General features: G+C 44.0%; 1 protein-coding gene across 2 annotated transcripts; it reads right to left on the reverse strand.

The window, feature by feature from the left end:
- Positions 1-1,642: 1,642 nt before the first annotated feature.
- LOC144120616 (tRNA (cytosine(72)-C(5))-methyltransferase NSUN6) lies at positions 1,643-25,149 on the reverse strand. 2 transcript variants are annotated; one of them, XM_077653212.1, is made up of 8 exons: positions 25,097-25,149; positions 23,036-23,225; positions 20,528-20,681; positions 17,913-18,114; positions 16,244-16,403; positions 12,456-12,598; positions 7,664-7,789; positions 1,643-1,849 (listed from the first exon to the last, which is right to left on the reverse strand). In XM_077653212.1, the coding sequence occupies exons 1-8, from the start codon at positions 25,136-25,138 to the stop codon at positions 1,685-1,687; spliced, it is 1,182 nt and encodes a 393-aa protein (XP_077509338.1). In that variant the 5' UTR covers positions 25,139-25,149; the 3' UTR covers positions 1,643-1,684. The 2 variants fall into 2 exon arrangements, with proteins under 2 accessions (XP_077509338.1, XP_077509339.1); XM_077653213.1 differs by having other exon boundaries at positions 23,036-23,248.
- Positions 25,150-25,572: the final 423 nt, after the last annotated feature.

Here is a 25,572-nt window from a genome sequence, read left to right on the forward strand (position 1 = left end):
TATATAGCCAATAAAAGTCAGTAGACTGTCACTAAATTTTAATTAGCAGTCTCACGGTTAGTGCCAGTGGCAAATTTATGACCACGGTATAACAGCCATCGACAAAATGATACTATATCTGTTTTTGAAACAAAAAAGTAATACTCTGCAGCCCTGAAGTGCAAGGAAATCAGTTTATTTTTCTACGCAAAACCAAAACTGAGCAAATACGTCAGCAGGCTATACACTGCAGCAGACAGAGGGAGGTGACGACACAGGGCGGTATGTAGAACTATCGAACACCTTGGTGAAATCCTTTGCAAACTTTCTACACTTTCAAAAACGCAGGATGCTCTTTCCTCAGCCGGGGCCCTGTTGGCCACTCTGTGCACATACGCTAGAAGGTGATACTTGTCCACCGATGGTTCCATGCTGTACTTGGGGTCATGCTGCAACACGGCCTCCACTACTGCTGGAACAATCGTGTTGCCGAGGAAAGTGACTGGAACAATGCCCATTTCTTTCCCTTTGCCTTTCCTTGGGAGCTGGTGGTGTAGGCAGCTTTAGAGGAATTCTGTGGACTGCTGCGTTGTGCGCCGAAAGTCCTGCCTATGCCTCCAACCAGAAGATCCAAGACCAAAGCTTAGAAAGTACACATTTCGAAGCCAAGTGTTGAAGAGTCCCACATGTCTGCGATGTCTGCGATACAACGTCCACTGGCGACATGTTGCAATGTTTAGAGCACCAAAGTCAAACTGTCTGCGCTATTGTACCATGGCATATGCTTTTTTTTTTTGCTTCGCTGCTCTCATAATCAACAGCCATGCAGTTGGTGATGGCTATCCTTTTTCTTGCTACAAAGCAAAAGAAAGTGCATGTCGCAGTATAATTGCACAGTTCGAATTGAGCGCTGTAGGCATTGTATCACATTACCAGTGGACGTTGTATTTGCTGTGAACTTCCTGCACACCTCATGTGCTTAGTTTCAGTTTTATGGGGGAAAAGAAAAAACTCATTCCCTCGCACTGCAGGGCTCTAGAGACAAATTTTGTCATTATCAAAAACTGTTCTGATATCGCTTTTTCTGTGGCTACAAGCTTCCCGATGGCACAAACAACCAGATTGTGCCAATTAGAAGTTAATTAACACATACAATATTAAAAATTGGTTCATTAGCATTATATCTGTGGTAATCGACGTCTGCTGCAGCTGAAAATAATTTTTTTCTATCCCTAGCCCCCAATTTTCAGGAATTTTTCAGTGTTCACTGAAATAAGCGTATAGAAGAGATACTGTAGTCGGATACAACTTAACTCTGCAGTGAAGCTCTGCCCGCATTCAGGACTGTCACACACACAGTTCCTCCACGCCAAAAAAAGTAGTTTTTTCTTGCTACCTAAACAAAAAATCTGGCCACAAGACAAAATTATGAGCTCAAGAATTTCATCGCCTCTGACTTGTTTGATATAGGCAAACATTAGAAAGCTTATATTTAGTTTACTGTTGCGACCAGTCAGCAGAGTAACGCAGGACGTCATGAACCACTACCCACTGTTTTTCAAAGTTGTATCCTACTACAGCAGGAGATTGGCTGATTTACTGAATGGAAAGAATGACAAGACAAAACAAGTGAGGCTAGAAAAAGACGGTTAGTGGGATATCATTTATTTACAGATAAAGGTGTCACAGTTAACCTCTGGTCACATCACAATCTCTCTTTTCTAAACAAAGCAATGAAAAAGCCTATGGTATCTACATCATAGTCCCGTCCTTCTAGAACACAGTGACTTCCTTCAAACCTTTGTACAAGGGATCTTTGCATGTCATCTAACCCAGCTCCTGCTCGTCCAATTCCTCCAATGTCGGGCTTCTGGAACACACACAAGAACAATTACTGATCAATGTTCACAATAGCTATCTCACTGCAGTGCATAGAGGGCACTTTGCTTCCTGCAAAAAAGATACCTGCAGTAATTTTATAACCTCTCAGTAATTTTATAAATTTTTTTCAGGTAAGATGACCAATGCACAACACAGCTTTTTAGTTGCCTCAATAGCTGGAAGTTTCTCAGTGACACACTGCAACTAGATAGCCAAGCCTGTATTTGTTTTCACTACGCCCGGGTCCCCGACACATACCAAAACAATGTTGTTAAATTTTTATATATAACTATAATTGGTTTTTGGTGGAAAGGAAATGGCACAGTATCTGTCTCATATATCCTTGGACACCTGAACCCGCCATAAGGAAAGGGATAAAGGAAGGAGTGAAAGAAGAAAGAGAGAAATAGGTGCCTGAGGGCTCCGGAATAATTTCGACCCACCTGGGGATCTTTAACATGCACTGACATCACACAGCACACGGGCGCCTGAGCGTTTTTCCTCCATAAAAACGCAGCCGCCACAGTCGGGATCGAACGAAGACAGCTTTTTTTTTTTTCTACTGAACACAAAAAAACCCAGGTATCGGTTAACAGCTAGGCTATAACACCAACAGAAATTACGTGACTGATAAATGAAACGTGTAGCTCAATACCTCAATTAAAAACTCTACATTCGGAATGCCAATATGTAAACAACATAGGGGTCTAGTAGGAAACATTTTGAACTGATCAAAGATATTGCAGCTTGCAAGCATAACACAGACCATGTTCAATAGTTATATACAGTCAATAATTTGTAAAAAAAAAAAAAAGAATGCATCATACAAGAATTTCATGACATATTAAGATCCTCGCAAAAATAGCTCATCGGATGAGTGAGGAAGTTTCAACCGAGCATATGCATCTCCAGCAATAACACAAGTCAAGGTGTGCAGTCCGCATCAGTCTTGCACACAGAGCAGGAATATTGCACTGCCTTGAAAAAAAGCCTCGCATGAAAGTAGAGGCAGAAGGCAGGCAGGCATGAGCGCATTAGCTGCAAACCATCAGCTAGCATCTATTTTCACTTCTGACGCTTCCCTGCCCACTGCGTGAGTGCTCTAGATAGGTTGACAACGAATGTACACGTCCATATGCCGCAGAATCATGTTACTACACACCTACCTAAAATGTAATTACAGTTAAATGCAGTCACAACAAATCAATGGATCACTGAATCAGTCATCACTGATTCTGAGTTGACCACATAAGGTGTAGTGGATAATTCATTGCTTTTGATTAAGGAACGACATTTGTGATTTTTGCCACATATAAGCCCAGAATGACACATCTACTGTCACTCTGAATGGTGCCTTGCTCAGCCACGAACCATTTCAATCTTTCTGCGAAGCATACTCAATGCAGAGAGCAGTGATTATTCCGACTCTGGCAATTCCAATGTCTCCCTCTGGTAATGCCAATGTCTATATGGCATGCACAGGTGCACAGAAAAATATAGCGGGCGAAGACGGGGGCGGAAGGGGGGGGGGAAGCATGTCACTGGACGTAACTAGTCCACAGATTCTGCAGATAAGAGTATCACATCCAGACCATGCACCAAGGGACAATGAAGAAGTGCTTCCTTGGACAGGCTCCATACACTGCAAGCTGGGCACATGTTTTTAGCCCCACGACTACGATGGGCAGACTCAAGTCAGAATTTATGAAGCATGATGCTGGAGATGTTGGACAGTGATCATACTGAAGACATGCCAGCATAACTGGCACCAGATGCCAAGGCTTGCACAAATTGGATGGGGAAGTGGTGGGCAAGAAGGTTCTCTGGCAGCAGTATTCTGAGCTGAGACGAGTGGCTCGAGTGCCATTAGTCACCGATTAAGAAGCCAGGCATAGGCATTCTTCAAGCTTTTACACACTACTTACAAAAGACTATCATCCGGCTGTCGAGAGGACATGGCTGCAAACAATAGCCATGGGATTGGACACAGCATGCCAAGCTTGCAGCAAGCAGAGCGTGTCCAAGGAGGACCATCGATTGCGAAATGGTCTGGCATGCAACAAGATCATTGGCTGCATACAATATTTCCCATGCTTTCTTCATTCTGCACCTCTGGTCTGTCGTGTCCACAGTATGTGTGTAGCCGCAATATAGCGAGTCACACATTCTATTCATGCTTTCAGTGTGGTGCAAACTAAAAGCATTGTAACAAATTTGTGTGCTAGGACTGTGTTATGCTAAACCATGCCATATCTAGGAATAGTACCATGCGACAAGCATTGATAAGAAGCTGAGTATTATTTGCAACATAGAAGATGAGTTGTCAGCAGTTGCAGCTGAAAAAGATTTACTCCTGACAATGGTTGTGCCATGGGAAACTGTGAAGAAAAATTTTAGGCTGATGCAGTGATCAACCTCAACCATTTCCATACAAGGATTCTCAGATGTTGAAAAAGTGCCGATTAGGTAGCTGAAGGAATCCAAGATACTGACACAAGAATTAACAAATAAGCCTCGACCTGATGCTCTTCCTCCACTCTGTCAAGAGGAGAAGAAAACAGCCACTCTTCCACTCAGGGGTCAGTTGGGAATCAAGAATGCCACGTTGTTGTTTCCTCTGAAAAGGCACTTCTCGAGAAACCTCCCTCCACCATGCCTTCCTCAAGGAAGCATCAATGGTGTATGGGGATGAGATTAAGAGGAAAAGTTTGCCTGAAAAATACATGCCACTACATGTAAAACCCATATTTTGTCACAATGAGCCTTCTGAATAATTTTCACAAGCAACTTCTACGTTCAGGGTCTAGTACTAAAACATGTTCTGAAGGATGGATGACCGAAATACCAGTGAAAAACAGCCGGAAACAGTTTTGCTTCCGACAATGATCACCACAGACGACATAGAGTGTACGTAGGACTAGATGTAGGGCATTTGGGAATGATGTGAAACCTGGTGAAACTTCTATTCGGGTCAGGTGTGAAGTTTCTCTCACCCTTAGGCGAATGGAGAGTGGTGAAAGCGCACATGATTCTATGCAGTGCATTTACCTGCCACAGTGACCCAGTCGTTAGGGCGCTCGGCTACTGAGCTGAGGTACCCGAGTTTAAACCCGGTTGTTGTGGTCGCGGTAGGCAAAACACAAAAAGCGCTCTTGTGCTATGCGATGTCAGTATGAGGATTCATAGCGATATATGCGATGTCAGTGCACGTTAAAGATCTCCAGTCAGTCAAAATTATTCCGAAGCCCTCTGCTACGGCCCCTATATCTCTCTTTTTTTCTTTCACTTCCACCAAGTAGTTTAGCTCATGGGGATTTAGCGTCCCAAAGCGACTCAGGCTATGAGGGATGCCATAGTGAAGGGCTCCAGAAATTTCAACCACCTGGGGTTCTTTAACATACAGTGACATCACACAGTACACGAGCCTCTAGAATTTCACCTCCATCAAAATTCGACCACCATGGCGGAATCAAACCTACGTCTTTCGGGTCAGCAGCCAAGCACCATAACCACTGAGCCACTCTTTCAAGTAGTGAGACAGTTATTGCACCATTTTCTTTCCTCAAAAACCGCTAATTGCAATGCATAAAACTGAAGCAACGAATCAGACTATCCAGAAAAAGATGCCGTTTGCAGTTTGAAAGCAAGCTGGAAACCATAATTGTAAATGTGCTTGAAAAGCCATGCCTTTCCACCGACCGAGAATACCCCTGCCGTGGATGAGCGAACCCATACGCTCCCTTGGCAATGCCAGGTCACATCTGAAAACATACACACGTACGCTGACGCACCAGGTAAGCCACTGATGCTTGCAGCACAGATGATTGCACTGCTCAACCCCAGCAGGGACCCCAGCTTCCTGTATGCAATACGCCATTCCCTACAAGTGCGCCCCTATCAGTGGGAACCATCAGGCAGGTAAAGAGCCAGCTCACGATTATCCATCCGATGCACTTCGCAACTCGGCACATGATAGGTTGTGAAATGTTGCTTCCAGCAACAATTTGAAATGTTCTCATGTCATAAAAGTGTAGTGCGATGATCAGCTACAGCAGTAGAGGCAGCTAACGACAGTGAGAAAACAATAACATGCTCGAAATTCCGGGCTGAACGGATTAAGGTGATCATTCAGCTGACGCATTGGCACACGGTTCTCTGAACCGCACTGTGTGCATTTTCAAGAAAATCTCTGTCTATGGATAGAACAAAGCCCTAACACTGAGCGAACAATGTGACGTCTGGCATACTTACAAACAAGCTGTTGAGGAATCCTCAACGTAGGATCAGTGCTAGTACAAGATACTCGAGCAAATCCTGAAGTTTTTCCTCCACTTGAGGAGTGGTTCAAGGGAGGCTGATTTCTGAAACTCAAAACAGGCCTCAAGGGCCACTTGGAGTAGAAGTTCGAGTCGAGGTGTGGTTATGAATATTGTGGCAGGCACACGCATCCCTGCTGCTGAGAGAAACGGCACTTGCAGGGACGTGCCATGCATTTCGATATAATGAATGTTTTTCTCAGCGTGAGTTTGATAAACGCGAACAGCAGCACTATACCTTTGCATGGGATTTTCATGGGGATGTTCCGACAGATTGATATAAACAATAATTCCATATATCCGGGATTAAGCTGTAAAACCTGCGTGCTTTTGTTCCTGAGCAAGCATCGTGGCTTAGTCCTTCAAATATGTAGGTAGGTGCAAATTTATAACTGTCGGTCAGCCTATACTACAGCTTAGTGTGTACCTGTGAGGTATTCCACTAGCAAAACACTAACAGGGTTCCACTGTGCTTTTCTGTGTTATAGAGTCCTCAGGGTAGCTAGCATCATTCAAAAGCATGGCCCTGAAACATTGTTAGATTAATATCATCAAGAAAGAGACTTCAAAGTTGTGGCAGTGAATGTTGGTTAAATGCCCTTCATAGGTAGAGTGCCCTCTGCTACATACCCATCTGCGCAAAATTAGGCCCTAAACATATTAAGGCTAAAAGCTTTTTAACTTGTTTGTAAGAGTTTACACAAACACTTCATGCCATTTTACAGCTTGGGGCTTTACACCTCTGTAACCAGCTAAGCCCAATACACTCGTGGGATGTTCTGAATTAGAGCATTCCATTTTTAGGCAACCCGCTCCGGTGGCTCAGTGGTTCGGGGGCTCGACTACTGATCCGGAGTTCCCGGGTTCGAACCCGACCGCAGCGGCTGTGTTTTTATGGAGGAAAAACGCTATGGCGCCCGTGTACTAAAAACGCTATGGCGCCCGTGCACTGGTACACGGGCGCCATAGCGTTTTTCCTCCATAAAAACACAGCCGCTGCGGTCGGGTTCGAACCCGGGAACTCCGGATCAGTAGTCGAGCGCCCTAACCACTGAGCCACCGCAGCGGGTTGCAGGGTTGCACTGGTACACGTTAAAGATCCCCAGGTGGTCGAAATTATTCCGGAGCCCTCCACTTTGGCACCTCCTTCTTCCTTTCTTCTTTCACTCCCTCCTTTATCCCTTCCCTTAGACTCCATTCAGGTGTACAACGATATATGAGACAGATACTGCGCCATTTCCTTTCCCCCAAAACCAATTATTATTATTATTATTATTTTTAGGCATCAATGGCTAGAAAGTGTGGCAAATCATGATTGTACAACACTAAGATATTCTAGTGCACAGATGCAGGACAAAAATGCACATGAAGATCAGCATACTTCTAACTTCTATGTGGAAAATGTGCTAGTGTCATGAACAACACTACAGGCACGAACCCTCAGTGGCATAGCTGAAGCTCTGATACCAACCCTTTTTCACCTTTACCTGTTTGACAAGACAGATTTGCGGAAACCGGTGCAACGCCCAAGCCACGGTGGCTTCATTTTCAGCAGTTGACAGGCTGCACGTGCTATACAACAGCAGGCCACCCGGCTTGAGCAGTCTCACAGCCTGTGACAGTGGTAGAAACAGAAAGAAAAAAAAGTATGAGTAAGTGGGTGAGATTACACACTCCTCTAAAGACACTGACCATTCACAGTGATTCATCAACAACATTAACATAACACACTCACTTAGTAAGATGACAGCAGCACATATTTGCTACTATAGCCTACAGCAACACAACATTTTATATTTTGAAATTTCCTAGCGCATGCCTTGAATACACTTCTTCACACAGATCGCACACAACACTACTCTAAACCACTGATAATATACACTGCTTACTTACAAAGGCCTAATAATTTCCCTTGTAACAACATCCTTATCAATTATAGATAATCTATGCACAACTACTTCAAGGTAGACAAGGTCTGTAAAGGTTCAGAAAACCACATCCCATTTGCAGAATGCTGACGGTTGACATTTAGCAAGAAAGCCATCTAGTGTGAGCATGAAGCATCCAATATATAATTCAACGCAAGATGTGATTAAGAAAAAAGCATTTGGGGGGAAGGGGGGGGACACTTAAGTTCTGCCTTTAAGGGCAGCACGGCATGGCAGCATTAATGGGTACCAGCAGTGGTTCCTCTTGCCCACATGGACACTGTTTCCTCTTTCACAATCGTTACGTGAAAGGCCACAAGACATGCATCTAAATCTTCACTTTAACGAAGCCATACAAGCATGCCTGTGTGGCCTAGCGGTACCGTGACTGAGTAGCAACCAAAGGGTCAGGGGCTCAATTCCCGACTAATTACCCCAATTTTCTTTTCAGCACAATTCATTTACTTATATATATACTTACATGTCCTAATGACATTTGTCATGCTGCGAACTTGTAGTCCCCAATTTTCTAATCTTTCACTCACTTTTCAAATCAGTCACTCCACCTGTGACGTAGCCATCTTTTTGACCAATGCTGATTTTTCACTCACAAAGCTGCTGCCAGATTTTTTGCAGAATGGGAGCCTTATGCTGTCACATAAAAGTAGAAAACTCTTTGAAAGGATCCCTGGAAATAGCTCATGTAACGGTGTTTGTGTTAGAACGCACGCAAGCTTAAGCTTGCTCAGGCTGACAGCTAGCCCTGAATGAAATGTCAATTCGTGCTCACACTGGTATTGTCGAAGCTAAGGTGAGGAATAACCAGCTCCAACAGCGTTGAGGTTCGAACTGTTTATTTGCACTGCTCACGCTGCGGCGACCTAGCCCAACTTCCTCTTTCTTGTCCGACGCCGCGTGCCATGGCCTGCGAGCCGAGCGTGGCGCAAGGGGCACTACAGGGCTTTCCCCTCCCTCGAGCGAAACCACAGGTTTCACCCAGTGGATGTGCTTGGAGGAAGCTGCGCACAATGGTGACGCAGTCGAAGCGAGAGCGAATGTTAGGCCGACAGGCAGAGGAGTGGCAATGTAGGCTGGTTTGAGGCGGTCAGCAGCCACGACGTCTTCAAGGCCGTTGACGTTTAAAGTGAAGGTCTTTTGTGCACGATGGAGGAAGCGGAACGGTCCATTGTAGGCTGGCGTGAGGGGTGGACGGATATGGTCACGGTGGATGAAGACATGCGTGCAAAAGGCCAAGTCCTGGCTCCTGGTGACCTGCGGGCCGGAAGCTTTACGGACCAGGAGTCATTCAGCCATCTCCTTCATCGTGGCAGCCAGCACCTCATCACTTGCTCTTTACTGTTGAACCATCCCCTGAAGTCCATCACCATTTCGTGTGTCTCTTCGTTGACTGATGGTGGGTTCACTGATGGCAATGAGATAAATTAATGGCCGCTGGCCTAGCGCGAGCGCTCCGTCTTGCGCCACTGCCAGCTTCGTCTTCTTCATCACACTACCCGGAGCCTACGAGCGATTGTCCCGATCGGTGACGAAGAGACGCACGAAATGGTGATGGACTTCAGCGGATGGTTCAACAGTAAAGAGCCAGTGGTGAGGTGCTGGCTGCCACGATGAAGGAGATCGCTGAATGATTCCTGCACCGCGAAGCTTCCAGGCCGCAAGTCACCAGGAGCCAACGGCTGAGGGTCCATGCCGCTCCGAACAGCATGGGCAGGGGAACGGTGTCGTCACGTGTGGGCAGCGTCTCTGGTCGGTGGGGTCGGCACATCGGGTCCTTGCGTGAGATTCAATTCGTCGTGTCGAGTGGTATGGGCGGTGGACGGGGCGGGGGAAGAACGGCGAGATCGGTTTGGATCTGAAAGGCAGGGGCACGGCCGGTCGACACAAGCCAAGAGCTCAGAGCTGACGCATGCTCCAAAGCTCCAGCACCAGGATCGGGATGAACTCCGCACCTCATACCGAACGTTACACTTCGGCCAGCCGAAAAATGAGACGGGTTGACTGATGGCAATGAGATAAATTAATGGCCGCTGGCCTAGCGTGAGCGCTCTGTCACGCGCCACTGCCAGCATCGCCTTCTTCGTCACAGCATGTTCATCCAGCACCCCATTTTACCGGCAATACTATTAGCCTTCTTTTGTCATTACTAGGGCCCAGAACTATAGGCACTCACTTATAATGCCTAAATGCTACCATTTAGAACTTGGCTTCTTTTTTTCAAGAAGAAGCACCGGAAGTGGGCACAGTGGGTGAGGAAACAAACACGGGTTATTGACATCCTAGTCAAGATCAAGAGGAAAAAAATGGGCTTAGGCAGGGCATGTGATGTGAAGGCAAGACAGCCGCTGGTCCTTAAAGGGTAACGGAGTGGATTCCAAGAGAAGGCAAGCGTAGCAGAGAACAGCAGAAAGTTAGGTGGGTGGATGAGATTAAGAAGTTTACGGGCACACGGTGAACATAGCTGGCAAAAGACAGGGTTAATTGGAGAGACATGGGAGAGGCCTTTACCCTGCAGTGGGTGTAGTCAGGCTGCTGATGATGATGAAGCACAATACTATGATAAAAACAAAATGGTTTTTGAGGAAAGGAAATGGCCCAGTATCTGTCTCACATGAAAAAAGGATCAAGGAGAGAGTGAGAGAAGAAATGAAAAATCCCTCCTTCCGAACAATTTCGACCACCTGGGGATCTTTAACGTGCACAGCACACACATGGGCGCCTTTTGCGCTTCGCCTCCATCGAAACCAGCCTCCTCGACGACCGAGTTGGAGCATGCGAACTCCAGCTCAGTAGCCGAGCGCCCCAAACCACTGGGCCACCTTGGCGGGTTAAAATACTATGATACAGTGCAAACTTTCAGGAAAAATGCCCGCTTTCCCTTCTCCCTCCTTGGAGGTAAAGTAATAAAGATGCCTCCATCGAAACGCAGCCTCTTTGGCCGAGTTCGAGCATGCCAACTCCGGCTCAGTAGCCGAGCGCCCTAACAACTGGGCCACCACGGTGGGTTAAAATACTATGATACAGTGCAAACTTTCAGGAAAAATGCCCGCTTTCCCTTCTCCCTCCTTGGAGGTAAAGTAATAAAGATGCCTCCATCGAAACGCAGCCTCTTTGGCCGAGTTCGAGCATGCCAACTCCGGCTCAGTAGCTGAGCGCCCTAACAACTGGGCCACCATGGCGGGTTAAAATACTATGATACAGCAAAAACCTTAAGGAAAAATGCCTGCTTTCCCTTCTTCCTCCTTGGAGATAAAGTAGTAAAGATGACGAAAAACTGCTGCTTCATTTAGGAAAGGCTTAAAGAAGACAGCTTTACTTGAGGAGGTAACACACTGTAATAAACATGAAGGAAGTCGTTTAAAGCAGGCAACATAAAAGGAGATAGTATCACTAGCGATAACCCAAACAATGTCTCTTCAGTGCAAAAACGAAAACGGTGCCTTTAAATTCCGTCCAGATGTAGTGCACTGTATTACATTTGTTTGACTTTGTAGGAACAAAAAATGCATGAAATTCAACAAAAATGCTTCATGTGTGTTTCAGCTGTAATCCATTAAATTGAAATTATGAACAAACAACAATGCTTAGGCACAATACAGGCATAACCCCATCGGTGAACCAAGAATCATGGTACACCTTAGGATGGTTTATTGGTTTATGGCGGGTTTGACATCCCAAAGTGATTCAGGCTATGAGAGACGCTGTAGTGAAGGACGCTGGAAATTTCAACCACCTGGGGTTCTTTAACGTGCAGTGACATCGCACAGTACACGGGCCTCTAGAATTTCGCCTTTATTGAAATTCGATCGCTGCAGCCGGGGTTCAAACCCGCATCTTTCGGTACACATTAGGAAGGAGTGCCAACTGACAAGGGTGCAAAACTATGTAGGCGTACAAACAAATGCTGCCTTGTGCTCCTGTCAACCTGAGCTGCTAATTTAGTAGAGAATGGTACCCCATAGCCATGTATGCCCCTGTTGAGCCATGGTCACTGCTCAGTTGCAAAAGCACAGAGTGCATTCTCCAGTCTATACTCATATACTCTGCTTGCATTTCAGTCCAGCCTAACAGTATATACCTCTACTTACAACAAATGCACGAGTTTGGTAAATTAAATATGCCTATAGGTACCGCATGAATGTCGTATCCAGCATACGACAAATCCCAGCATGCTCACACAGCTTTCCAAAACACAGGGCAGCAACCTGAATTCAAGTCTTCAAGTTCAAGTCACTGAAGAAACTAAACATGACATGACATGACAACTCACTGTGACGATCAGATGAAGGAATAGTATTGCAAGATGCAATATCTACACAGCAGAAACACGAACCGTTTCCAGGAGTGCCCTCTGTTGAGGTGGATAAGAGCCGACCGCTTTTGCGGACTGCTCGTAGCTCAGGCGAGGCCTGCCTCCAAGGGCGCTGCAGGGGGCGTCCAGCAGAATGCGATCAAAGCAGTCTGGGATGTCTGGACCTGCACACACAAATGTGCACTAGTATGTTAATCTCTTGCTGCTAAACGACCTAATACGAAGCTGTCAACACTAAGTAAAGATATCTAACTGCACCAAGTACTATTTAAAACATTTCCTCAGTAAAACCGTAGTGACACACAATTTTCACTGTACAGAACACCGATTTTTCTCTGGCTACAGCCCAACAGATGGGACACAGTATGGAAGACACAGCACAGCACTGACACAACACTCCTTGCCATGAGTGTACATGGATGCCTACATACATGTTCGCTACAATGTCGAATATATACACCTCCGAGTCTGTAATGCAAGTGTGATGAGAAAATCCGTGCAATTTGTGAGTGTGCACAAGATAGTCTAAATGTTCTGGTTAAGAAGCATATCACAAGGCATAGACAGCTGCAATACTATTAGTTGCTCAAACCACAATGAGACACGCTACAAGCATGTACAAATGAGCACAGACATTAAGTCAGTGTTGCTTGTACTTAGCCTGTCTTCTGCCCTCGTCTGTTAGGAATTGTACTTTTGTATCGACACCTTCTGGCTAGGCCTGGGGCTCTAAAAAGTTAGTAGTACTAGCCACCTGAATCCATATTCCTACTTCTGACTGGAGGACAATGACAAAAAGAAAAAAAATTTGCATATCAATTTGCATATCACTTCGCAGAAACTTCTTTCTTTCACCATCACATTCCGCTTAACCTACCTATAAGAGTACAATGGGACAGCATTAGAGATCCTTACATGCCCATATATCCAGAATTGGTTATTCTCTACATTCATAGACCGCGGGGAATCGTCCTACCACTACTGGTGCAGTTGTGCAGTGGTCAAGCGATGCACCACAGGCCCGGCAGGTGGCTGTTTGAAACACAGCCACTGGTGGGGCTTTTGAGACCCAGGTTGCTCTCCACGAGCAACCTCACGCGACCATCAATTTAACTGCCACCTACCATGGTAGGCAGTCTGCTCACAGTCCGGTGGGCAGGTTGCCACCTGCCACTGTGGGCAGGCCTTGATGATGTCACAATGTCACATGACCTAGGTAGCAGGTGGGCCATCTGCTTTTCCGCTCACAATGCCAATCACACCACCACCGCTAACTTTTCTGCAGAATAGGAGCCTTAACACTATGGCACTAACACACAAACAGAACTGACACCTTATAATGCAATCAATCATTTTGCAAATACCTTAAATGGCTTTTTACAGCACTACTGTTAGGCGCCCGTCCCTGGCTTTCTCGTCGCCATCGGCATAATCGGTGGGTGTGTTGGCACCCACCGGTTGCGCCAATCAACCTGGGTCGCATAAGCCTACAGGTGGCCCTGTTTGGAACAGCTGCCTGCCAGTGCAGGCGTGCATCACGTAGCCACTACATCAGTGTGCCAGCAAAATATCCCCAAAGCTAAACGCCTAACCAACTATCGCTGAACCTTGCGTTACACAGTTGTAACCGTCTTGTGAGTTTTTTTTACCTACATGCAAAAGAAAGCCATTATGTAGCTTGATGACAAAAAACCCCATTCCTTACTAAAAGAAATCCTTCCATGCAGCAAACAAAATGACAGTAATGTATCCTACATTACTCAACTTTGTTCATTACAGCCTGGTGTTTAGTTGTGTACACAGTATTCACCCTTTACAAAGTAACAAAAGAAAACCATTTAGGTCGAACCTCAATACAAAGACCACAGATATCACGAATAACTGCCAATACCAAACTCTTCCTAAATATTTTTAACAAACATATGCAATTTTTACTTTATATATCGAATGTGGTTGGTAACAAAACAATTATATCGAACTCTCCAGTGCCAAGAGATGTCCAATCGGATGACGACCAGCAAGCTTTGCCATACTACACAAGTGACTGATGGTGATGCGATTAGCGTTTGAGCCAAGGTTCGCTTTTTTTGCTTTCGCACGTGCCAACAGCACCATGTGGAGGGTTGTAGCCTTGCAATGACAGCGATAGCTTTTGCTCTGATGTACCGTCTTCCACACGACACAGCTGTCATGCAGTGGACCTGCTCTATCTGTTGCGTGGCGTGTCACCCTTGCATACTGGTGGCACTGTGAGGGGAAGCCAATTTAATTGGGTGCCTCGTTTTCTGGGGACTCCGAAATTGCCATGAGTGCCTTCAAGACGACGCTAAAACTTAGGAAGAGTTTCCGTGTTTCTGTAGTAAGGATCGCCTGAGTTGCCGTCCCTTGACAAACTAAATTGCGCAGCTCTTTTTACGAAATATTACATTTACTTAGCATGGAAACAGCGCAGTAGACGGGTCTAAGAAAGGAAGACACACACATGGGCACTAGCTATCAACTGAAAGAAATTTATTGCAGCAACATTAACATATAAAACCAATACATATGATAAAACCATGAAACCTTAAAACTAGGTGACAAGAACCTTCTTTTTGAGGGGTATGCCATTCATCAACGTGGGGTGAAGTGTGTCAGCACTCCTGTCAACTTGAAAAGAAAAGCAATCAGATTTCTCGATGGCTGATTAGAAGATTCTTGTCACCTAGTTTTAAGGTTTCATGCTTTTATCACATGCATGAGTTTTATATATTAGTGTTGCTGCAATAAATTCCTTTCAGTTGATAGTCAGCGCCAGTGTGTGTGTCTTACTTTCTTGGTCCTGTCTGCTCGGCTTGAGCCAGTGAGCAGGCCTGTGCACTTTCCTTTTCTTTCTTCTTTCATCCTGGCAACAACTTCTCTCTCTCTCTCTCTGTTTCCATGCAAAGAATGTACCAACTAGCCCGGCTTACTCTTTTGTTGGATTACATTTACAGTTTCAGCTACATCGAACTACTTCATGAGTTTTACCTGATTACTACAACGAGGTTCAACTGTATAAGCAAGAACTTACAAAACATTTAGCCTTTTGGTTTCCTTTGCTAGAATTACAGGCATGGGATCGTAATCAACATCTTCTCAGCGCACTGCCAGCAAATAAAGGGCATAAATGCACATCATATCCTGCTCAAACAGAAGGCAAGTTACTCAAACACAGAAGTCATTTTTCAGAAAAATTCACACAAAGTTTTAACATGGCATGATAGGCTCATTTGGCAAGCATGATTCTGACCAATGAACAACAGCTAAAAAAATTACAATTGCCGAGCAACAAATCTAACACCCAACACTGCATGCAGCCCTCATGGTTAACAGATGACTTGCCCAAACCTTAGAGTGCTAAAACACTTCGCAATATTATGATTTGTAACTATGACAAGGTATGCCACATAAAATGTAGACCACCACACACATCTTTGCATTAAAACTTTTCTTAGACAACAGTTCACAAAATAGGTATGGCTCAGATTCCTGAACTTCTGTGCACTTCCTTAAACCTCTGTAATATGCACATGTCAAATGAAATGTGAGCATATAAGTACAAAAATACTAGCTGTTGGACAAGAAATAATAGGCAAGATTCATTACTATACTTCCAAACAGCAGTCACTGCGCCATGAAGTGAAAATGAACTGCACTAATACTGAGTCTCCTTACAGTAAGATCATTTCATTTCAGTGTTCATGTTTCCACTGCCTCGTTCGCATTTCATTTCACATTGATCACATGCCCCCCCATGTGATTCCATAGCTTCGGTTATGAGTGCTCACCTTGCTGCAGAAGTGAGTCAAAATCGTTGGCGTCATGAGCAAAGGCCCGAACACAGGAGATCTGCCAGCGTTCACAGTTGTTTCGAACCTTGGCGACACGATTTTCAGACCTGTCCAAGGCAATCACCAGACCCTGAGGACAATGTGTTGTGAAGACCACCTTAAGAAAACGTAAACATCCTGCACCAACCGCGTTCACTTCACACAGCACATATTCAAACATCATAGCCACCAAAAGTCTCTACATGATTACAGAAATGTGCACATTGTCCAAAAAGACAGGCCATTAAGAACACATCTGATGTGATAGGATTAAAAGACGAAGACCAGCCAAGATTCTCTTAAAAGATTCCACTTTCTCATGTTAGAAGAAGCAGCAACCACACATTATAGCTGGTACTGCCAATGTTTCTACCATCCATGATGACATCTCTGCTGCGCTCACAAGCTACGAGCCACAAATTACATGGTACCTACTTCTGCACCTTTCACTGACTTTCAATGGCAATGTATGCTCTGCCTTGTTGTAGTCGTTCTCATTTCCATACCGCTCACCAGAATATGGAAAGCTAGAACTGGATCTCTTACGAGAGCATGTTATTAAGGCTGTAGGTATTTGTGGAACTCTCTCTGAAATAAACAGCATCGTCTTAAAGGCATATAACTTGCCACATACTTTGAGGCATGTTTAAAACCATCTTTCTCAGCAAGTATAGAAATAACTCATTCCGAGTTGTTTTTATTTTATTTCTCATTCTGTCTTCTAACTGAACTAGATTTACAATTTTCTAGCAATATCCAAATTTTCACAATATTTTTCCCAGAATCATATGCTCTTTTGCTGTTTTCATATAGTAAATATCTAGAAAATATACTACATCGGCGTACTATTCTAATTCAGTAGCTCAGCACATCTGTGTAGATAACGTAGAAAAGAATCAGCATGCTATCTCTTGCTTTTCTTATATATCAGGTCAAATGTAAGAAAAGCTGACAGTCTCAAATATTTGCGATTGAGAACGGAGCACGTATTGACTTCCACTTTTTGGAAGAAAAAATACGCACTCAAACATCTAGTAATTAGGAACCACTAGCCATGCAGTGCCAGTGCCAATGTTATGCTTGTCTAGCTGCAGTTTTCTTCTGTGGCCTCCTTTGCAATCTGTTCTGCACCTCTCCTAGTAAACAACTTACAATAACAGCCCACTTCAAACAACCATTATCACGATGTAGCATTCCAGTGATACATCAGATATCTTGTCCCTGGAGATATCAACTCAAGCCATGCTACCAACTGTGAATGTAAGTGCTGGATCTAAGATGGTAACTAGCAGATGTGTATTCTAATGAAGGCATTCTTGGTGCGTGCTTTTAGACGATGTAGTTAAATGACTCCTTCGTATTTTGAGTTTTTGTATGGAGGCACACATGCATTTGTAAAAACACACAGAACACAAATGATACCAGATAGTGAAAAACAAAAACGTGTGGAACAGCTTTTTATGCAAAAAAAAACGTCAATATAGCCAGAAACAGCCAGAGAATCAATTTTTACTCAGATTAAAAATTGTATAGGGCTGTCGTCAGTGTCCTTTTAATGGCCACTCTCGTTTCGTACTGGACCATCACTCTAGCGACAAACAAAAAACGAGGCAGTGAAGGCACATACTGTGTTATTCATGAGTGTAGCCAAATGCATTGTCTTGCCGCCGGGGGCTGCGCACATATCCAGGACGGTGTCTCCAGGCCTAGGGTCCAAGATGTGACCGCACAGGGCGGAGGGCAGGTTCTGCAAGAAGAGCCGCGAGGGCTCCAGTCCTCCGAGAGGAGGGCAGCCTGACACCGGCTCTGTCATGCGCACTGCACAGCCCCTGCAGTTGGCAGACGGCACGGGTCATGGTTGCAAGTCACCGAGTGCCATCTCGCCACTACGAGTGACCACAAAATATAAAAAATTCGAGATCGCTACAGCAACGCGCATTGGAGTATTGCGAAAGCATTGACGCCTCCTCGGCACTCGTCACCTCTCTTTGCTTCTCTTTGATTCTCTTTGCCGCTCTTTACATGTGGTCTAGACGTAGAAGCTGCACTATGCGGCTTAAACGTGATGCCACACACCCACACAACGTGCAATTAAGCACCACAACATCAGCGCGCGAACACAGCATCTGCATGCGGCAACAGCAAGAGAGCGACTGGCGTACAAGCGCCGTGCCGAAGCGGAAGGGGCCGTATACTCAATTCAAGTCCTTTTTTTTGGTGCGCCGTCGCTCCGTGTCTCACGTGATCGTGAAGTCACTTTAGCAAACCGCCAATGGCGTAGGAGCCACGCGTCTAAGCGGGTGGGACCATATACTCATTTCATGTTTGGCTTGGCATCGCTCCGCGCTGCACCGTTACACCATTAATTCCCCTTAATTCATCATTAACACCCTTAATTCACCATTAATTCACCTTAATTCATTCTTAACACTTTTCACTAATCATTAATTGATTGATTGGTTGAATTTCAATTAACTGCACATTTTCCCTCGTTTCATCTCAGTATTCAGTTCGGGTGTTCAATTTTGGCACCACGCGTTGGATCCACCCACACTTCCGGGCACGTGGTCCCACAATTCCGGCATTTTCAAATTCGGTGCCACTTTTGCTTGGGCCCCGCCCACTTTTTGGACATTTTTGGCTCTAATTAATTAACCATTTATCCGATTCCTAAAATTTTTGTTTGCACGACATCCTCACATGATCCTCTTTCGATTACAACCACTCGTTTGACGCTACCTCTTCTGAGTTCCCCACAACTGCTGTGGACATGTTTTTGTGGACACAACCTTGTCAACATAGCCTAGTAAATAAAGCTTTCGCTTTAATAAAATGAAATAGCTGCCATAATGCCACCGTTTAACTTTTGCAGAAATTAGTCTCACAGAGCCCCAGCTAAAACAAAGAACAGATGCAGCGAGAGAAAATTGGTTCAGGATGTTCATGCAAATGTCAATTTGGCATCATGCAGTTGTCCAGCACACTCACACCTCTCAAAGAACATAGCCTTCCCATGTTTCTCCCAAAATGCTCACACAGGTGCTTTGCTGCAAACACTGATAATGCTTTCAAGATCACCTCATCCACTTGATGCGCTCCTTCAGAATTATGTATGTTTCACGAAGTTTAAAGGGACACTGAGGGCAGCTGCATCCAATTTTTTTTTTCACAGAAAAAAATCAATTCTATGGCTATCTATGGGTATGATGGCGTTTGTCCAGCAATAAGACACATTTATTGACAAAAATCAGACCTAAAAATCTTCCTGCTGCTTCATTCAAACTCATGATATTGATAGCAAGAAGGACTCTAAAATCGCCGTTGAGAAGTGAATGGCAGCGTAGGCTAGCCTCAGGGATCCGCTCTAAAAAACCGTCTTGACAACACTGCAGTTTGTGTGCGAAAATGGCCAGTAGCAGCAACACATACTATATTTAATTTTTTTAGCTTCTCTAGTTTATATAAGCTCTGTTTTTATTGAATATAGCCTTTTTGTCAATAGATCGCGGTTAGTATCTATCAATGCGATACAACTTCAGTTTGTCCAGTGTCTCTTTGAGCTTATCTACTGAAACATTTTAATGCCTCTTTGCAATCTGCGACCAGAATTTGTAGTGCTCAGATGCATTCACCCACTTTTCACTTAGACAAACATGGCGACATCAGTGAGTGCCTACCATAGCAGCGAAGCAATAAATGCACAATGTGCCGCTTTACATAAATGAGAAGCTACAGCCAAAAGTAACCACTGCAAAGCCTGCCTTCAGGTCTTTTCTATACATGCACAAGTACATTCATTTCTCTGGAGCTCTGTGTTCCAGCTAGCTACAATGACACAGTCTATTGGTCAATGTAGCATATCTGATGTGGCATATCTTTGCACCAGTAATGTTCACGTATGATTCTTACCGATTATTTACAGGACAGAACCTCAGCAACAAAAAGAGGTGAATATGATAATGGCTGAGGAGCAGGCATCGCAAGTTCCAAAGGAGGATCAGGCGTCACAAGGCAAAACAGTAAGAAAGAGCAAGAAACGAATCCTCTTTTACTGCTATAAATGTTCTACCAACTAGCGAAGCGCACAGCTTCTACCTCATCAAAGTTGCATGCTGCAAAACCACTCGAAAGTGGGTAGATTCAGAGAGGGTGCATGTTCACTGAGAAAATCCCCACTCCAAAAAGGTTTTTGAAAATGTACACGGAAAGTATTTGAAAATGTACACGGAAAGTAGCACACACTCTGACAGTTGTTTGATGAAGATGTCTGCCCTGGATACAAGTGTAGCTCCATTTCCCACAAAAACACGCCGTCCACGGTAAGGCCGGGTGCGGCCCTTTAAGCACTGGCCATCCAGGTCGCCGTAGACTGCCACCTGCTGCCCAGCCTGCAGTCCTGCATTGCCATTAGATAAGTGATCAGGTGAATGATGACTAAAAGCACCTTAACGATACCTATCCCAGTCATATTTTGTCCATTCAGCGGCAGCACATTCATTCATCTGCTAGCTGAAAGGTTCTCACATGTGTCTGTGGTTTTCATTGACTATATATGTTAAATAAATACGATTCGTAGGTTGTTGAAAAGCTAACTGCAAGTGATACCAGTCTTGCTGAAAGTGACAACAGAGAAGTTTGCTGTTCAAGGTTCACTGAGTATGCTGTAGAAGCATTAAATTTGCTCTGGGCATGTCCTGAACAAAGTGTCCACAACATGCAAGTGCCACTAGATAAAAATGTCTAGTTTCCCATGAGTAAGGTTCCTGGCTGAAGTCATTAATGAACCATAAACTCCCAAAATATTTCTTCATGTGTAAAGACCATGCCAGTCAGGCTTTGGTACAGTGCACGTCAGTATTTCAAGACTACTTGTACAGAGCCACCTCATGCGTATAAATCCACCATTAGAAGATATTTCAGGTAACAAATAAAGCAAACAAACAAACATGGGTGACAAAAGTTAAATTTACTGCAAATTTCAAACAATTTTTTCTGAACTTTCGACTGATGTCACATGCCATAGCTACCAATGTAGAATTAATAAAAGGTGACTGTACGAGTGAGTTCTTTATTTCTTATCAACTCCAGTGAGGAGAGTCCAAGACTGGATGATAAAAAAGCTGAAACTTGAAGAAAACTTGCTTACAGCGTTGTTGGAAAACATGCTGCAAATTTTTTGTAGCAATCTGTTCATCCATAGCAAGCAAGTTTCAAGCCAGCAAGAATGCGACAGCTTTTTAGTGCCTGCCATAAAATCGACTCATATGTTGCAATGGTGTGATGCAAATAATCAAAATCTGTTAAGCCACTTTTTAAAAATCTGCAAAGCAAATATCTTGCCAATTCAATATGTTTAGTAAACAGTGATTTCTCGCACAAAACCACACCAAGATAGTATAGGACACAGCAACCATGTCAAACCAGCATGCAAGGAGTGTCAACATAGCCTGCCTTTCATGAAAATATTTTATGCGAAGTCACACTCTCAACATAGATAAAAAGCCATATTATTTCATATTTGTAGTTATCAAAAAAAAATAGCAGAAGTGGTTTGACTTGGTTTGGTTTATGGGCTTTAACGTCCCAAAGCGACTCAGGCTATGAGGGATGCCGTAGTGAAGGGCTCTGGAAATTTCGACCACCTGGGATTCTTTAGCATGCACCGACATCACACAGTACACGGGAATCTAGAATTTTGGCTTTATCGAAATTCGACTGCCACGGCCAAGATTGAACTCGCGTCTTTCGGGTCAGCAGCCGAGGACCATAATCGGAGATGTACCTTAGCATGAAGCGAACTTAACCCCGGGAAGTATTTTGTTCTTTTATTTCACTGCTGCACTATTTTATCCCAAACAAGAATGAAGCTCCCGGGAGTCTTCTTTTTATTTTAGATAGCTTTTAGCACGCAACTGAAATTAGGAGTTAAAGAAAACCCTAAAAGGAAGAAAACCCTAAAAGGACTAATGACTGAGCAGAATGCATGCTGGAATTATGAAAAAAATTTAAAGACCTTGCATACTGAAAGGGTCGAGCAAAGTGCTACTGGTAAAAAGGCGGTTGTAATATTAAATTGGCACAAAGCTGGAGATGCAATGACCTGTAGTGAAATTTTGGTACTAAAAGAGCAGTTTCCCACCATGACCATTACCTGGTGCACATATTATGGCTGCCTTTAAATGATCATATATTATGTTTTAAAAAAAGGTACCTTTTATGGTTATTAACGTCTGTGCTCTCTTTGTCATCCTTTCTCATGTAAATGAAGCTAATGAATTCTGATGAAACTTGATAAACCAAAAGTATGCTTCTATTGCACCGGCTAATAGAACAGCACAAATATTTGCTGAATAAAGGCAGGTGTCGGTATATTATAGACACAGAAATAATTCAGCTATCTGTTGTATTTCAGTGGCAGTTACTAAAAAAAATCCCACTTAGTACTCATTTTCTGCAGCTATGGTCTCATTTGCTCTCAATTTCTCACTTTCACCAGCACACATGGCTTCCTGTGCTTCCACTGTGGACTTCATTTACGTGACAGCTGATAGCTTAACAAACTCTCATTCATATTCTGTGCCAAAATGTTCTTGACTAAGTCACTTCAGAACAAAGTTTTTGGACAGAATGAGACAGAACTTTGATTGCAGTGAAAAATAACACGTTTAAATATCCATTTTATGACCCCTTTAACACCGTTTCTTTTTTTTTTTTTTTTTAGGATGAGTTCTCCCTTCAAGCATGGTGTACCTTTTGGAGCACCCATGATCCCAGGTATGTAGACATGGGCTCCTCTGAGGACAGCTTCAGCACAGTCTTTGCGGACGACCACTTCTCGCAACGACGGCTGCAGGTGAGCCAGGCTTCGCCGTCCTGACAGCACCAGCAGGTCAGGAATGGAGGGGTGACAAATGACTTCTGGTGCTAGGTCACCATGGCTCTGGAATGTCAAAAACAGCATGCCTGATCTGTTTGAATGCATTTTTATGCAACAGTATGCTACAGACACATAAAAAAATAACTGCACTAAAACATCCAAAGGTGATGTAATTTTGCTCTAAATTCTTATCCCTTCAGTTCTAGGAACATGCATGAGTGATGCAACAAATATATTTGTCTACAGAAGCCAACATCTCGTGTATGTGTATACTTGATACAAGCAAAATTCAATGCCCACAGAGGCCATCTGACACCCTGCTGCACACATTTGTGCCTGTACCACAAGAGAACTTCAATACCTTACATTTAATAGCTTCCGCCTCCAGCAGCAAGAATCAGCTATGATGTTGTAAGAGAGGCTGAGGTTTCAGAAGTGGAGTGGGGAACATTATGAAAAATGGGAAGATGCAGTAAATTTTGCACCCTCAGTGACCATTGTGCAGCACCGTGGGAGAAGGGGTCAAAGCAGTCAACAAGGGGAAGAGAGAAAGAAATGCAGATACATGTCATGTGCTGTCAATGCAAACGTTCAAACTACGAGGGTGATTCGACAAAAAACACAAGAGCTGTCGAAGGTATATTATTCCTCCTCCTGTTCCAGTTTCTCTCTAAGCCTGCAGCAGTAGACCACAACTTTACCATACAGCTGCTAGATACTGCACATTGCGTCGCACCCTCACAATATCAGACACAAGATGGCTGCACTCACAGAAACACGGCCAAAATGTGGAAGTGCGTATCAGGTTCATCAGGATTTTGCATCTAAAGGATACCTCACCAGAAAGAAATTCATCGTCAGCTTGTTCAGGCATATGATGCTAATGTTATGCCAGGGTCACACATCTGGGTTTGGTATACTGACTGGCAGCAGAGATGAGTAAAATGCGCAACGAAGTGATCGACAGAGCACGTCCATTGCAGATGATAGTCGGTGCCGTGTCGAACGCCTCAGGATCATCATCGCACTCGACCTAGCATACCGCTAAAGAACCTAACATCTGAATGGCTTGTGTACATAACATCAGGAGCAACTGGGTAACCAAAAACATGCTCATAATCAGTGCCAAAGCAAATAGAACATCAGGGACTTGACACAGATTCCAATGGCTAAGCATGCCACTGGAACAAACGTTTGGACAACCATAGCAAATAATTGTATATCAGTACATGGGTCTCCAGAATAATTTTTATACATGCAAGCTCTGGTTACGTTACCTTTTGAATCACCCTCATACACAAACAAGAGCATCTCGAAGAATGAGAACATGGAATTCCATCACAGATTTAGTGCCACATAAACTACAGAATGATTGCTACATAAAAATGTGCTAATACATCCCACCTTGGAGAAAATTTTTATAACAAAACTTTTAGCGAAGAGACAGTGCGGCAGAGACAGGTCACAGTATCTCTTTGATATGTCATACCAACTAGCCCAAAGTACCACCTTAGGTATACTGTTATAAGTGAATGGCTCATGAACACAAAGGCCACTCAAATACAGTGTATACAGTGACCATAACAGACATGAACCTTATATCCAAAGTATAGTGTCTAGATTTAATGCTTCTTGTAACACTTATAAAAATAAATCTCAGTTTTCTGTTTTTGTGTAAACTGCACTTTTCAAAAGTGCATGCAAAAGTAATGATTCCCCAGAAGATAAAATTTTATGGCTTTAAGTATTTGTCTCTGCAGGGACAAAGCTAGCAACATATGCGTGCAGACTAGGAAGCACGCACCAGTGAACTATACCTAATGCCTATGCTTGAGTGAGTGCATAGAAGGGGCCCTAAAGAAAATAAGCAATAAGTTGACCATTAATGCAACTGTAATTCGAGGCAAAAAGGATCACGCAAATATTCCAGTCACCTCGGTCAGATAACGCTGCACCGACACCTTGGCGTCTGCCATGCAGGAGAGCCGTGTGTGACAGCATGCTCGAAGTCCTGGCTGAGCCTAGCTCAGCCAGGACTTGAGATGTGACAACCGGCTCTCTGCATCAGTGACCTGGTAAGACTCGTGTTAGGATGCTATGCGAGTGATTCCGTGAAAGCTGAGAACGCGTAAAGTAGCAACACGACGAAAAAGCGCAGAATAGAAAGGGAACGAAGCCACAAAACAAAACATTCGGCCTCGATCTAAAGTACTTTAATGAAGATCGAATTACAAGAAGTTTTATTCGCTAACAACGAGCACGATAACAGTTTATTGCGTACTTGAGCCCAAAATTTAATCAAGAGAGCAGTTTCACTTAATTCAAACAACAATAAGCAACTTACTCCCGCATCTTGTAGCTCTCCCAGCAGCAATCTTTCCACGTCTGGACATTTCTCAAATGGATTGTT

Source organism: Amblyomma americanum, chromosome 2, assembly GCF_052857255.1.
Source record: "Amblyomma americanum isolate KBUSLIRL-KWMA chromosome 2, ASM5285725v1, whole genome shotgun sequence".
NCBI lineage: Eukaryota > Metazoa > Arthropoda > Arachnida > Ixodida > Ixodidae > Amblyomma > Amblyomma americanum.